This window comes from Monodelphis domestica, chromosome 1 (assembly GCF_027887165.1).
Source record: "Monodelphis domestica isolate mMonDom1 chromosome 1, mMonDom1.pri, whole genome shotgun sequence".
Lineage (NCBI taxonomy): Eukaryota > Metazoa > Chordata > Mammalia > Didelphimorphia > Didelphidae > Monodelphis > Monodelphis domestica.
In genome coordinates, this window is record NC_077227.1 from 274,470,294 (window position 1) to 274,487,212 (window position 16,919).

The window sequence follows — 16,919 nt, forward strand, 5'->3', positions numbered from 1 at the left end:
ATGAGGCAATTGGATAACTCACTGGACAGAGTGTTGTTCCAGACTGAAGACTAGAAGTTCTGAATCCAATTCTGGCTCAGTCACTGTCCCTGGGCAAGTCATTTAACCTCAGTATGCCTCAGTTTCTTCATTTGTAAAATGGTGATAGTGATAGCATCTACCCACCAAGGTTGTCATGAGGATAAAATGAAATTAATATTTCTAAAGCTCTTTACAAATCTTAAAGCACTACATAATGCTATTTATGATCATTATTCCATTAAAATAATCTTTTACTAATAATAGATATAAACAATAGACATAAACAATCTAGAGTAATTGGTTTGAATCTATTCTGAAATCTAGGGGCAAAGAGGTTCAGTTAAACTTTGTGCATAATTTGATTTATGCTGTATTATAAACTATATTTTTGTGTAAAACTCACAAATTTCTTAATAATGGAATATATACCAGAGGTTCACTAAGCTCTCTGGAATAGACTTGCAAAGAGGATTCCTCTGTCCTTTGTACCTTTAATAACACTTTGGAATGCTATGCAGCTAAGTACTATATATATATATATTTTTTTTTCCTTTTCTAGGACCTAGAAAATCACCTTACAACTAAATCCAGAGCACTAGATGATCTAAAACAAAATTATATGGCTTTGGAAAGTGGCCCAATGCCAGTGTTACAGGACACCATTTCTGGAATCAATGATTTATATCAAATGAGGAACAACATTGTCAATCAGGTAGTAGAATATATTTGAAATGTCTCTTCTTCCATGTATCCTTTCTTCCCATTCTTCCATCCACTAATGGAGAATCATTCCATGCCATATACTTTTCAGTAGCTGAAGGACATGTTGCTAAAGGCCTCTCAGTTGTGTTTTAGGAGCAAAAGTCAATTATTAAGTACAATGTTTGTTTCAAGAAGCCTAACATATATGCTGCCCCTAATCGTATCCCTGTTTAAATTTTACTTCTGGCTGCATCTTCTGGCTAATCATAAATCATTAGTTTCATCACTGAAGACATATGCCAAACTCTCAGTGGCTTTTGTGGAAGAGAATTTGGGGCTTCTTCATCAGAGTGGGTGTCTTACACCATCTGTCTACATCAAAAAGAAGCATTCTTCAGTGATTCCACAAACAAATGTATTAACACTAGTCTCAAAGAATATTTTTAATGGCATGATAATACTTGCTTTCTCCTCTACTAGAAAATCCCACTTCTTTCTATCCATCTTAACTATAACAAAATAAGTTCTGAACCATCCAACCCTGTTCTTTCCCATAACGTGACAGAATTTGGATATGGCTGTAGGATCATAGATCCAGAGTTGGAAATTATCTCCGAAGCCATCTAGTCCAACCCTTTTATTTTATGGAAAAGGAATCTGAAACCTAGGGATGTTGATGCATATTATTGTAAATGTAACATTCACATTTGAACTTAAAACATTCTTTTCATTTAACTTTGGGAAGAAATTGAGTAAGCCACTTTTCTGGAATTATTTAGAGCCTCATTTTAAATTTTGTTTTCAAGATCCTGACTATAAGGCTATATGATTTAATCTAAAAATTGTAATACTATCAGTAGCCACATTCCAAAATATTGATTTTCATTTTGATACAAAAGTAATAATAATTATACTTCAACTTTTGGAATGCCCTGTAGTACACACATTTCTAATGTTTTTAATTATTCAATTTGATCCCAATTGGTTGTTACATTTGCAATATCAGACTCTGTATAATAGCTCATTATATGTAAGTTCTTCAAATAATTTAAAAGAGTGAATGCGTGAAAACACATTTAGAGCCAAAATCCCAAATTAAAATCATAATTACACTGATGTGAAAGATTAGTATGCTTTGATCTGTGTCTGACTCCAAAAGTTCTTTGGAAGTGAATACTATTCTGTGTTCACAAGTCTTTCAAGATTACCCCAGATTATTGCAATGCTGAGAACAGTCAAGTTTTCACAGTTGATCATAGTACAATATTGCTGTATACAATGTATATTGCACTGTGTACAGTGTTCTCCAAGTTCTGCTTATTTCACTCAGCATCAGCTCCTGCAAATCTTTTTGGCTCTTTCTAAAATCATCTCACTTACCATTTCTTATAGTACAATAGTATTCTGTCTCCAAATTTTACCACAATTTGTTCAGCCTTTCCCCAACTGATCCCCTCAATTACCAATTTTTCCTACTACAAAAAGTGCTGCTATAAATATTTTTGTACAAATAAATTCTTTCCTCTCTTTTATTATCTCATTGAAATACAAACACAATTGTGATATTACAGGATCAAAGGATATGCATTAATTTATAGCTTAGGCATAGTTCCAAAATGCCCTCTAAAATGATTAGATCATTTCACAAATCTACCAATAATACATTTCTGTCCCAATTTTGCCACACACACCCCCAATATTATAACTTTCCTTAACTGTCATATTGGCCATTGTGATAGGTATGAGGTGGTACCTGAGCTTTGTTTTTATTTGCATTTCCCTAATTAAGAGTGATTTAGAACATTTTTCATATGATTATTGATGACTTTGATTTCTTTATCTGAAAATTGCTTGTTCATATTCTATGACCATTTGATATTTGGGGAATGGCATGCATTCTCATAAATTTGACTAAGTTCTCTTTAAATTTAAGAAATTGGATCTTTATTAGAAGAATTTGTTTTAAAAATTTTCCCTAGTTTGTTTTAATCTTGGTTACATTACTTTTCTTTGTACAAAAGCTTTTTAATGTAACATAATCAAAACGATTAATTTTATATCTTCTAATGTTCTCTGTCTCTAGTTTGGTCATAAATTCTTCTGTTCTCCAAAAATCTGCCAGGTAAACTATTCTGTGTTCCCCTAATTTAGTTATGGTATCATTCTTTATATCTAAATCATATATCCATTTTGACCATGTCTTAGAATAGGGTGTGAAGTAGTGATCTATAACTAATTTCTGCAATACTGTTTTCCAATTTTCCCAGCAATTTTTTAAAAACAGTGAGTTCTTACTCCAAAAGCTGGAATCTTTGTGTTTATCAAACACTAGATTACTAAGGCTATTTACCCTGTATATTCTCTATTTAATCTATTCCATTGCTCTACCATTCTATTTCATAGCCAGTACCAAATTGTTGTGGTGACTAGGGCTTTATAGTGGTTTAAGATCTGGTACTGCTAGGTCACCTTCCTTCCATTTTTTTTCATTAGTTCCCTTAATATTCTTGACCTTTTGTTCTTCCAGATGAATTTTGTTATTATCCTTTCTAGTTCTTTAAAATAATTATTTGGTAGCTTGCTTGGTATGTTATTAAATAAATTAATTAATTTAGGTATAATTGTCATTTTTATCATATTAACTCAGCCTACCCATGAACAATTAATATTTTTCCAATTGTGCAGATATTATTTTATTTGTGTGAGAAGTGTTTTGTAATTGTGTTCAGATCATTTCTTGCTTTGTCATGGCAACTAAATTCCCAAGTATTTTATATAGTCTAGAGTTACTGTAAATGTAATTTCTCAGTCAAGATGGTGGCATAGAAGTAGCAAAAGTTCAGACCTCTGAAAACCCTTCCTTACCAATCACAAACTGAATGCTCCAAGGGTACTGAAAATCAAACCTAACAACAAGACAGGGCCAAGGAACCCTCCTACTGGACTCAATCCAAAAGATACACCCCACCACCACCACCAAAAGCAGGAATTTGAGAACACTCAGGTTCAAGGGAAAGGCAAAAAGAAGGTCCCAGGACCTCTTCCCCCCTACATAGAGTGCTAAGCCTCTAGTGGCAGCAGGAACCTCTGGGCAGGCAAAGGCGCTTGTATGGAGGGTGTACCTTATGGGCAGGGCTGTTCTGGGCCCAGAGCATCGAACACAGGTGGTGGGGAAGGAGCTGGAGAGGGACCAAAAAGCAGACAGCCTGGTCAGAGCAGCTGAGACTCTCCATATTGCTCCAGCCTTCCAGGAGGTTTTGGCCTCACGGCCAATCCAGACCAACCTAGCTGAACTTAATCCCATCAAAAGTCTTCAGAGGTCAGGGAATCTCAAACTCCAATACCCCTCCCCCACAGACCGCACCAAGAGATCTTCTGTCAAAGCTCCAAGAGGGGAAACTGATAGAAAACACCAAAAACAAAAAAATGAGAGGAGCGAGAGCACAGACAAAAAAGGGGACTAAAGAAGGGGGGTAAATATGAGCAAAACAGAAAAAGAAGAAAGAAATTACAATAGACAGCTTCTATACAGGGAACGAACAAAGAGCAAACAGAACAGAGGAGGAGGGATCAGCAAACAATAAATCAGCAATCCCAGCAAATTGGATACAGGCTTTGGAATAATTCAAAATGCAAATCAAAACACAATTAAGAGAGGCTGAAGACAATTGGGAAAAGAACTTAAAAACTAAATAAGTCATCTGGAAACAGAAAATAGTATCTTGAAAGCCAAAATCAACCAGCTTGAAAATGAGGCAAAGCAGAAGAAAGATGAGGCAAAGGAGATGAGGAAAAGAGGATGAAAGATGACCTCCAAAGAAAAATCAGACCTGAAGGAGAAGGATGAACAAAAAGCCAGGGATGAAATCCAGTCCTTAAAAAGCATAATACAACTAGAATTAAGTGAGCTCACAAGGCAACAGGACACTATAAAACAAAATCAAAAGAATGAAAAAATTGAGGAAAATATGAAGCATCTCATTCACAAAACAGAAGATTTTAAAAATCATTTGAGGAGAGACAATTTAAGAATCATTGGTCTACCAGAAGACCATGACAAAAGAAAAAGCCTGGACATAATACTACAGGAAATCATTCAAGAAAATTGTCCCGATATTCTAGAACAAGAGGGAAAAGTGGAGATTGAAAGGATCCACAGATCACCTCCTGTACTTAATCTCCAATTGACAACACCAAGGAATGTTATAGCCAAATTCAAGAACCATCAGACCATGGAAAAGATATTACAAGCTGCCAAGAAGAAGTCTTTAAGATACCATGGAACCACCGTGAGGATAACACAGGATCTGGCTGCATCCAAACTGAAGGACCAAAAGGCATGGAATATGATATTTCAGAAAGCAAAGGAACTAGGTCTACAACCAAGAATCAACTACCCAACAAAACTGACTATATTCTTTCAGGGGAAAGTATGGTCATTCAACAAAATAGAAGAATTCCAAGAATTCATAAAGAAAAGACCAGACCTGAACAGAAAATTTGATGTCCAAACACAGAACTCAAGAGAATCATCAAAAGGTAATATAAAAAGAGGGGAAAAAGAAAAAAACAACAACATTTTTTAAAGAGACTCAATAAGTTAAAATGATATGTATCCCTATAAGAAAAGAGATCATTGGTAACTCTTAAAAACTGTTATTATCACCTGGGCAGCTAGAAGAATTATACTTAGAGGGAACAGTGACAAACTGTTTAGGATGAAATAACAAGACATAAATGGGTATATATGTATACATATATATGCATAAATACATATACATGTGTGTATATATATATATATATATATATACACCTAGACCTAAAAAAAGAGGTTAATACTAAAAGAATGTCACAAAGAAGCTCATGGTGGGAGGGGAAAAAATCAATACACTGGAAAGGTAAAGAGGTCGGAGAAAGGAAATACTCAACTCTTACGTGCATTGAAATTGACCCAAAGAGGGAAGAACAATCCAATCCATTGGGGCAGAGAATAGATTCCCACCTCATAGGGGAGTAAAAGGGTAATAAATGGACTGGTGGGGAAGGAAGCAGTATAAGGGAGGAAGAGGGTGGGGGGGATAGTTTTTAAAAAACTGCAAAGAAAATAAGGGGGGGAATAAGAAGGGAGAGGGTAGAAAGGGAAGTAAAATAAGGGTGGGAACTAGGGGGACTGATTAAAAACAAACATTGGTGTAGAAGGAAATAGTGAAAGAAGAAAAGGCAGGACTAGGAGTAGAAATCAGAATGCTGGGAAATACACAGCTGGTAATCATAACTCTGAATGTGAATGGAATGAACTCACCCATAAATAAACTCACCCATAAAATAGCAGAGTGGATTAGAATCCAAAACCCTACCATATGCTGTCTACAAGAAACACACATGAGGAAGGTAGATACACATAGGGTGAAAGTAAGAGGATGGAGCCAAATCTATTGGGCATCAACTGATAAAAAGACATTAATGCCTTGCTGGTGAAGTTGTGAATTGATCCAACCATTCTGCAGGGCAATTTGGAACTATGCCCAAAGGGCGCTAAAAGACTGTCTGCCCTTTGACCCAGCCATAGCACTGCTGGGTTTGTACCCCAAAGAGATAATAAGAAAAGGCATGTACAAAAATAAAATATTCATTGCTGCGCTCTTTGTGGTTCCAAAAAATTGGAAAATGAAGGGATGCCCTTCAATTAGGGAATGGCTGAACAAATTGTGGTATCTGTTGGTGATGGAATACTATTGTGCTCAAAGGAATAATAAAGTGGAGGAATTTCATGGGGACTGTAACAACCTCCAGGAATTGATGCAGAGTGAGAGGAGCAGAACCAGGAAGACATTATACACAGTGACGGACACGCTGTGGTAAAGTCAAATGTAATGGACTTCTCCATTAGTGGCAATGCAGTGATCCTGAACAACTTGGAGGAATTTATGAGGAAAACCACTATCCACATTCAGAGGAAACACTATGGGAGTAAAAACACCAAAGAAAAACAACTGCTTGAATACATGGGTCTAAGGGATATGGTTGGGGATATAGACTCTAAATGAGCATCCAAATGCAAACAGCGTGGAAATAGGTTCTGATCAAGGACACAAGTAATACCCAATGAAATTGTGTGTCGGCTGCAGAAAAGGTGGGTGGAGGGAAGGGAGGGAAATAAAGTGTCTATTGTAACCAAAAAATAAATTAAATTAAAATTAAAAAATAATAAATAAATAAATGTATTTTCTCATTCTATATTTTGCTCCTGAACTTTGTTGGTAATATATAGAAATTCTGATGATTTTTGTGAATTTACTTTGTATCTTGCAACTTTACTAAAGTTATTCATTATTTCAACTAGGTCTGTTTTTTTTTCAATGAGATATTTCAAATTTTTGTCTCTTTTTCCTTCTGATTTTGTTTTGTTATTTCTTCATGTCTCATGAAATCATTAGCTTCTAGTTGCCTGTTCTAATTTTTAAGCAATGATTTCTTCCCTTCCCTTCCCTTTTTTGAACCTCTTTTTTTTTAATTTGGTCAATTCTGCTGTTATTTTCTTTTTGAATTACTTTCATTTCTCTTCCCCATTTTTCCTCTGCCTCTCTTAACTGAATTTTAAAATCCTTTTTGAGCTCTTTCAGAACCTATAACCAGTTCATATTTTTCTTTGAAGATTTATGTGTGTTTGCTTTGCTTTCACTATCCCCTTCTGTGTCTGTGCCTTGCTCTTTTTTTGACTCCATGAAAATTTTCTATGGTTAGGTATTTTTTTGATGTTTACTCATTTTTCCAGTCTTTTTCTTGACTTTCACTTTTATCTTAAAGGTAGGCTCTGTTCTCAGGATAGAGAGGACACTCTCAAATTTCAGTTCTTCCTTAATGCTCTCCTTAGCTGTATTTCTGTGTTTCTGGAAGCTTTAGTTCTTCCAAGGTGGTACGATGGCCTTTGGGCTAGGAGCTCTGAAAACCACCTCCCACTGCTGATCCAGTTACCCCTTAGAACTGCTAATGGCTCAAAGAGCTCAGAGCACTATGAACTATCCTATCCTAGGACTCAAAGACTACCCTCAGGCTTAGGCAGAGGTTTTTGGTTTCACCTGGAGCCTAATCAGATCAGGCACACTTTAGACTTCCTTGCTCTGGGGCTTGCAACTTTGCCTTGAGTTTTGATAAGGGATAGCTGGGTTTGGGCTTACATAGGCTAACACCTTCTTCAGACTGTCTTGCACTGGGGCTCAGGGCCTTGCTTTGGGCTTACACAGACCAGGTATGCCACACAAACTTTCAGAGTGTACTGCAGGTTTGGGCTCAAGCTTGGGACTTTATGGGGGGTGGGGGGGTGTTGCACTGCTTAGGCAAGGTCTCAGAGTTTGACATTGGCTTAGTTCCATATTCAGAACCTGGAAGAGTAGATGTGGGCTCCTTTTGGCTGTCACCCTTGATGTAGCCTCCTTGTGGTGGTGCTCTCCTCTCACCCCAGTGAATCAGACCCTTTCTACCTACCTTTCAAAATTGTTCTCTGCATGAAAATTCACTCTACCTCCTTATTGGCTCTTTCACTCCAGTGTTAATTTTGAAACATTATTTTAAGGTTGGTTGGAGAATATTCCCATGGTGGTTTAAACTCTCCCTGCTTCTACTCCTCCATCTTAGCTCTGCCTTCATAGTGATTCATCCCAATAAACATTTTTTCAAAAATAGGTATACAAGATGGGCTAAGGTAAATTTGCATTCACTAAGTTACCAATTGAGACCACTTAAACCCTGGATGGGATTTCAAAGACTGAATTGATTATTGTTGTTATTGTTATTGCCTAAACAGAGTCACACAGGAAGGGTCCAAAGCAGGATTTGATCCACCTAGCTGCCCAGATTACCTCACAAAGATTTGTAATTCATTGTTGTGGTTATCCCTCTAAAACTATGTTGGCAAAGATATGGCATGTGTTCCCAGCATGCCAGAGGAGGCTGCTCCATTCCCCCTCTCCACCATGCCTGAGAACATTTTTTTGCATGCCCTGCCCTTCTGTTCAGCAGACCAGTGCAAGCAATTCCTCCCTCAGCTCTCTGGGATAATGTGGGGGGCTCACTGGCAGCTTGAAGATGCAGTTTAGACATGTAATTCTAAAAGGCTTGCCAGTGCTTCTCTAAATATTGATCAAAACCATTCTAGGCTTCAGTAGATTGTTTTGTGTTGCTGGTGGCTAGCCTTTTAATAATGTCTAGTAGTTAGACTAGTCTTTAAATAATAATCTATTTCCCAACCCATACTCAAGAAGTTTTCTAGTTTGGTGGTATATACCCCAACTTTCAAGAATTCAGTGTCACCATGATGAGGCATTGTAGTAATATGATGCTAGAAGATATTTTAGATAATTTTTTGTACTTGCCATACTTTGCAACTCTAAAGTAGTATATAACTATGAACAATTTAATTGTTATCATAATTGTTGTTTACTTGTTTTCAGTTGAGTTTGACTCTCTGTGACTCCTTTGGGGGTTTTCTTAGTAAATATACTGGAGTGGTTTGTTGTTTCCTTCTTCAGTTCATTTTACAGATGAAGAAACTGAGACAAACATGATTAAGTAACTTGCCCAGGATCACATAGCTAATATCTGAGGCTGCATTTGAGCTCAAATCTTTCTCATTCCACCTTAGCATCACACCACATAGCTGCCTACTATAATAATTGGTCATCCCAATTTCATCTCCTTATGTTTAATCTGACCACAACACCCCAGGGACTGTATTTGGATATCCCAGTGCCAGTGTCTTATTCCCTCTTAGTACTTATCCTGTCATATTATCCACATAAGCACTTTATACAAGGATAAGTCCCAAAGTTGCTGCAACTTTAAGAGTATAAGCCTGGGGAAAAAATGTAATGAGAGAATGTGAATCTCCTTCTAAATCAACCTGTTTCTTCCTTTCCCATAGGTCAACCAACTCAAAACCTCCATGCAATCAGTGTTACATCAGGAAAAAGGTTATGATAAACTCTTTGAGGAAGTGAATATGATGACAATACGATTCTGGTACTGTGTGGAACACAGCAAGCCTGATGTATATTCTCTGGAAGCTTTGAGGTGTCAGGTGAAGAACCTTCAGGTAAATATGTACAACAAGTTAGAGAAACAAAATTCAGGAAAGGAAAAAAAACAAATCTTAGATATAATCCCTTTTGTATAAATAACTTCCTGTAAACATTTAATTAATTATCAGTATGAGTAGTTTAATCAAGTTATTGATGTTAGCATTTAAAAATTTACACAGTTATTTAAACTTATTCCAACATGGAAGGGATAGTATTGATTTGATTACTATATCTAGAACATGAGTAGAAAAGAGAAATAGTAGGGACTATGGCTTGAATGGATGGGATGTTAGTTATGACACATTATCTAGAGGCCTGAGACTAATAGTACATAAAATAGTGGTTGAAAATCAGAGTCAAAAAGACCTGAATCTTGATCTTCCTCTGATATGTGCTAACTTGTGTTCAGAGTCAAGTTAATCAATCTATGTTCTAGGTAGTATTGATAAATAAATAATGGATCATTATAAGTGGAGATAGTCTATATGCCAGAAGTTCTTTGCCTTGGCATTTCACAAAATAAATCAATTATAAAGGGAAATTTCCTTACAATGAGTAACAGTCAAAAAGTTAGAGTGGGATGTTTCAAGCAATATTCATAACTAGGTTTTCCTAATTGTTTACTAATTTTAGTCTTTAAATTTTTTTTACTAGTGTTTGAAGCCAATTATATGGGCAAATTGCTCTTTAGACTAGTAGATCAAAATATGTTTAAATTCCTATTTATGATACATTTTCTTAGTTTCTTCAAGATGAAGCAGAAAGCAGTGAAGGAAATTGGAGCGAACTCCAGGATGCAATTAATAAACTCAAAGACTATTGTCCTTCAGTTACTGAGATAATTAAACAGAAGTATCAAGAAGCACGTACAAGGTACATTTCAGATAACTACAATGTGTGTCTCTAATTTACTAGCTCATACATGAGGTCATGTGGACAATACAGCAATGCCTTATGGCCATTTTATGGCTATCACACTTAATCAGACATTTTCTAAAATGACTGATTTTCAATCTTCTGATCTCTTTTGTTCTCAAGAAACTTTCCCCCAAAATAAAATGTAATGTTATCGAAGATATAGTCTATCTTCTAGTAATTTCAAGTAAAATAGATATTGCTCTAATCAATCCAGAATGAGGAAAGCAAACAGAGAAATTTTATTTTTATTTTAATTATTTTAAAATCTGAGACCTAATACAAAGAACATTTCCATATGCAAAAATAGAACAAAGGATTGCTTATATATGAAAGCACAAATCTCTATTTTATGCATGGTTTATTTTTTCCTTTATTAAATTCAACATATTACTTTTAAATCTGCCCTCTTTGTGTTTCCTCTGGAATTTTCTTCTGTTCTCTTCTGTGAATTTCTCTAAATGGCCTTTTCTTTCTCTTTTCCCCCCAAGGCAATCTTATGACTAATTCTACTCTTCTTACCAACTACCAAATCTCAATTAAAAAAAAATATTTGTAATGACTATTCATAGTCAAGCAAAATAAATTCCCACCTTGACCTCATCCCAAAATGTATTTCTCATTCTTTACCTTAAGTACATTACCTCTATCAGGAGGTGGGTAGCCTACTTCATCACTGGTCCTCAGGAATTATGGTTGGTCATTGAATTGAAAACAATTCTTAATTCTTTCAAAGCTGCTTTACCATGTTGTTGTTGTTGTATAAATTTTTCTCTGAGCTGTGTTCACTTCACTCTGCATCAGCTCAGTTTCTCAAAAAGAAGAATTTATTTTTCATCAATTTTTTAACACAATACTCTTCTATTATGTTTATACATCATAAGTTGCTCAGCCTTTCCCCATTTGAAGAGGTTATGCCACAGCCCTCAACTCTTATTTTCCAATTTTTTACTTTAACTAAAAGAATTGCTTCAATAATTCATACATGGTCTTCGATCTCTTCCTGGGATATAGACCTACTAAGGTTATCCCTAGGCCAAAATGTTTGCACATTTAGTGACTTCTTAGGCATAGTTTCAAAGAATGATTGGACCAATTCATTTCTCTACCAATAGTACCTTAGTGTGCTGGTCTTCCCAGAGTCTCTCCAACATTTATCTCTTTCCTTTTTCCTCATCCTTGCAAATCTGATGGGTGTGAATTAAAACCTCAGAGAAATTTGAATCTGAATTTCTCAGTGATTTGGAGCATTTTTTGATATGGTCATTAGATAGGCTTGGATTTCTTCCTTTAAGAACTGCCTATGTGTATCCTTTGACCATTTATCTTTGGGGGAATGACTTTTGTTTTTGAATCAGTTATCTTGAATATCAGACTCTTATCAAAAAGGTTTCCTAAAGACATTTTCAAAAGATACTGGTTAGCCTTCTCATTTATCTTTTGGGGACATATAGGTTTATCTTCTAAATTAATAATTCAGGAATTGGGACTAATTAAAGAATCCTCAGTTACATTTGGCATTCAGTTATACCATTATTGAAATAACATTTATTCTATTTTCCACTTTCAGTTGGAGAATCTGGATTATGGAAAATGAAATGTTAAAGGACTTGTCATGTATCTGTTTGTTGACAGGTGGACTCAAGTGAATCATGAAGTTGCAGAACAGTTACAGTCAGCCCAAAGTATGCTACAACTTTGGGAGTCTTACACTGTTGCTCATACTGAAGCAACAGCAAAGCTGGATCAACTTGAAGAGAAGTTGAAACACATTTTAACCATCAATATGTCTGGAGACAACCTGACTGAGATCTTAATCCAGGCACTGAAGGATGCAGAGGCAAGTACAAAGTCCCTTCCCTTCCTCTTGCTTGATCATGAGCAGAAGAACCCTATAATTTATTCTCTTCCATTGACTTAACATTTAATAATATCTGCAGAGATCTCCATTTCTTTATTTGAAGAGGTCAAACTGGGTAATTTTAAAGTATCCTTGTTATCCTAACTATATTGTAAAACTTTGGACTAAAAAGATATGTGGTTGTTTTGTTTTGTTTTTTTAAATCTTTACCTTCTGTCTTTGAATCAATACTTAGTATTGGTTCCAAAGCAGAAAAGTGGTAAGGGCTAGACAGTGGGGATTAAGTGACTTGCTCAGGGTCATACAGCTGGGAAGTGTCTGAGGCCAGTTTTGAACCTAAGACTTCCCATCTCTAGGCTTAGCTCTCAATTCACTGAGCTACCCAGCTGCCCCCTGACTTTCTGTCTTAGCATTGTTACAGTAGGAGTAAAAATGAATAAATACTCCTGGTATTTAAAAATGTATAGGATTTTAATAATAATCAAAAGAGAGGGAAAAGAAAAAGGATTCTTTCAGTCAAGTGAGCAGAGCAAAGAGAACCAGAGACCCATACCTGCAGCACTTTACCAAAAGCACAAGCTCCCAAAAAAGAGCCCCGGAGCATGGGTCTCAGCCAAATTTATCTCCTAAGTATCTTTACATAAAATGAGGACATAACTTAAAAGGATGCTGGGAGTGTAGCTCAAGTATGGCAAATTTTCCACCTGCACATTAATAAGACAGAAAGTAGGAGTTTTGAAAAAAAAAATTTTTAATTTTAAAGTATAAGGGACTATCTTCCTTCCTTCAAGAAGCTTCTAATCTTCTTGACAAAGTAATATATATATATACTAATATTAATAATAAAGTAGAAATAATAAATATAAATAACAATAAATTAAATAATTAAAATGTATGTGCTAATAAATTTTATATATATATGAATATGTGTGTATATTTATATATATTATATTCACATACTAACACAAGACAGTTTTACTAGTGTGTGCCCAAGAAGTTGCCATATACAGATAATACAGGGGTGATTAGAAACAGATCTAATGAGAAAAAACTTCATGAAGAAAGGAAGCTGTAGGTTAGGAAGGATGACAGTAATAGGAGATCAAGAATGCTACTTCCAATATCCACCAATGGAGCAAAACAATAGCAGATGATACAAGATCTGTAATTAACTAAGCTTTCAGTCCAAAGAATCTTGAAAACTCATCACAAAACATAGTAAATCTTAATTTTACCCCTCATTGTCAGAAAATTTTGAATTCCTAAACCACTAAGACTCATTTGAAAAACAAAAAAGGCAAATTCACTAGGAGGTACAATTCCAGTGGCCAATTATGCAGAAGGAGAACACATCTCATCCATGCAGACATAGGCAGATAAAGCCAGAAGGGCCAGTTTCAAGCAGACCAATTATATCTAGGTGGATAGGAAAAAGAAAAAGCAAATCATTTGATAGTTCTTTCATAGGATTGACATTCATCTCATGCTGTTTGTGTAAATCAGGTAGTCTGGTAGCACAGTGGGTAGACATGGAATCGAGAAGCCTGAACTTGACTCCCATCACTGATATGGAATAGCCATATGACTCAGTGTAAGTCACTTACCCTCCATCTGCTATAAAATGAAGATAGTGATTGCATTTACCTCAAAGGATAGTTGTGAGAATCGAATTAGATAATATATGGAAAAAACATGTTACAAACATATCCATATAAATGCTACCTATCTTCATTGCCATTGTCATCATCTATTCCGGTATAAGCAGCCACAATGTCATCATTTTCTCTGGTTCTTAATGAGCAAGGACAGCTAAGTGACTCTGGATACCTTGCCTGTCCTGAAGTCAAGAAAACTCACTTTCCTGAGTTCAAATCTAGCCTCAGACACTTGTTAGCTGTGTCATCTTGGACAGGTTACTTAATCCTGTTTGCTTCATTTACCTCATTTATAAAATGAGTTAGAGAAGGAAATGACAAATTACTCCATGATCTTTGCCCAGAAAATGCTAGAAGGGGTCATGAAGAGTTAGACACAGTTGAAATAACCAAACAGTGATGACATTCAATGAGCCAGCTAAATTCATTGGGATAGGACTACAATAGCAAATATAGTGTGAAAAAGAAATTTTTCTCATATTTCTTTTATCCCCACTGACAGAGTCCAGTCTCTTTTTGTTCTTCACATTAATACCCAGTAACTAGACTCTAGACTTACTTGACAGCACCATGCTTTTATGAATGTCTCTGTTTAGAAACCAAATTGTAGCAAAACAAATTGATCCTAGACATGGAAGAATAGGTGTCAATTCCTCTGATCAGTTCTATGATTTTTAATTTCATAAGTTTAATTTAGAAAATAATTTCTACTGATTTTTTTATTTCAAAAGTGTTAAATTGACCTTATAACCTATTTAGATACTTCAAGCACCTTCAAGCCTGATATAGTCCCATGTTCCCTCTGGGAGATCTTTTAATAATGATTTGATATAGTTTTGAAACCCTGTGATTCTCTTGGGATCTCAACTCACTATTTTAAATATTCAGAAGTTTTGTACTATAAATACTGTATTGCAGTGTAAATATTCAGAAGCCCTAGAGAAACTGAGGTCTGAGAAGTTAAATTAGGTACCCATGCTCACATAGATTTTAAGTGAAAAATCCTGGTTTGGAAAAATGGAAGACTGGATCTAAATAATGAAAGATGAGTAGTATTCAAAGAGTGGTATGTCGTTTTTGAGGTTTAGTGGAAGATATAAGAATCAGATTTTTGTTTTCTCAGCATCAGGTCGATAAAATTTTTTCCACTTTTGTTTCATTTTTTAAAAAGTATTACCTTTTATTAATGCATTTTTCTAAATAGTTATTTGTATAATCTCCCATATTCTGATATTGAACTCTCCTTTATAATACAGAAAAATTGTTCAGCAAAAACAATCTCTGCAGAGGGCAACCTTAATTCATAGTATATGCAACACTCTTCCTCCATGACCTTTTACTTCTCTGCCAAAAAGAGAAAGATATAACAAAGTTTTTTTAAAATTCCTACTGTATGTAACATCCTTCATTACAGTACTAATCCAGTGCCACATCAATATTTAGACATTATCCTAAATTTTCTGCTTTTGCCTACAGAACACAAATCCTCAGACAACTATGTGGTGCAGTGTTTAGAGTGCTGAGCCTAGTCAGGAATATTTTTCTTTGTGAGTTTAAATCTAACCTCAGGCACTTATCAGCTATATGACCCTGGGCAAATCACTTAACCCTATTTGCCTAAGTTTCCTCATCTGTAAAATGAGCTAGAGAAAAAAAATTACAAACTGCTCCAGTGTCTGTGTGAAGAAGAACCCAAATGGGATTTCAGAGAGTGGACACAACTAGAAATGATGGAATAACAGCAACACTACTGGAACTGAAAGAGTTTAGAGTATGAGCTAGTGATCAACAATTTATTATTTGTCCAAGCTCCAAATGATCAGAAGCTCATCACCAGGTTGGCCTCAAAGCAATATTTTTCTGGTCACAGTAAATTGTAGAGTTGCTGAAGGAAATTCCCATATCAATAAAATGACAAATCCTTAAAGTAATGAACTATGTTCAAAGCATTCTGCAAAGTTCACTTAACATGAATTATAAAGTTAGAGGTGATCATGGAGTGTTGACATGATTGAAAGACCTAACTCTTTTGCAATGTCTCAATCCTAAAGTGCAGTGTCTAGACTGTATAGGACATGCTAGAGGAATCAGTGAAGTGTTAAACCTTTGTTTTTGATAGTTAATGTGGGTTTGTGACTTTGTTAATATAAACTCTAGTTTTGAGAACATTGTGACTTTGCACACTGCACAGTGTTATATTTTCTTCTGTAGCTTGCTCTAAAATTTTGTAATTATTAGCAAAGAATGCTTGGATAGTTGAATACATTTCAAATTCACTTGAATTGTTATGAAGCTTCACAGATATCATTATCTCCAACCTCATAGATGCTATTTAAATGAAAAACAAATCTAGTTGAGTTCTGGCCCAAATTTTGTCTCTCTGATTAGAAAGCTTAGACTAGAGATCTTTCCCCACTGATTAAATCCTGCAGGCTTTATTAAAGTAACGCACTTGTCCAAAGTTTCCAATATAGAATACTTTCCAAAGGTATCCTAAACCAACTTTTCCTTCCAACTGGTGGGACTGTGCAGGCATTTGGTATGCTTCTATTTATATCAAAATGCCTCAGTGGTGTAGAAGGTTACACTGACCATTGAGGTAATAATGTTAAAATCAGGGTTATAAAATGCTCAGAATATAAAATGCAGAAAAATCCATTCATGCAGCCTCTAATTTCTATGAGCTAA

General features: G+C 35.4%; 1 protein-coding gene across 8 annotated transcripts in view; it reads left to right on the forward strand.

Moving 5' to 3' along the window:
• The window catches only part of SYNE2 (spectrin repeat containing nuclear envelope protein 2), a 416,774-nt gene that overhangs the window by 322,297 nt on the left and 77,558 nt on the right, over positions 1–16,919 (forward strand). For all 8 annotated transcript variants that reach the window (XM_056810866.1, XM_056810871.1, XM_056810867.1 and 5 more), the window contains 4 exons: positions 581–733; positions 9,644–9,814; positions 10,543–10,673; positions 12,351–12,555. In XM_056810866.1, the coding sequence (XP_056666844.1) occupies positions 581–733; positions 9,644–9,814; positions 10,543–10,673; positions 12,351–12,555 (660 nt within the window). The remainder of the gene's footprint in view (positions 1–580; positions 734–9,643; positions 9,815–10,542; positions 10,674–12,350; positions 12,556–16,919) is intronic.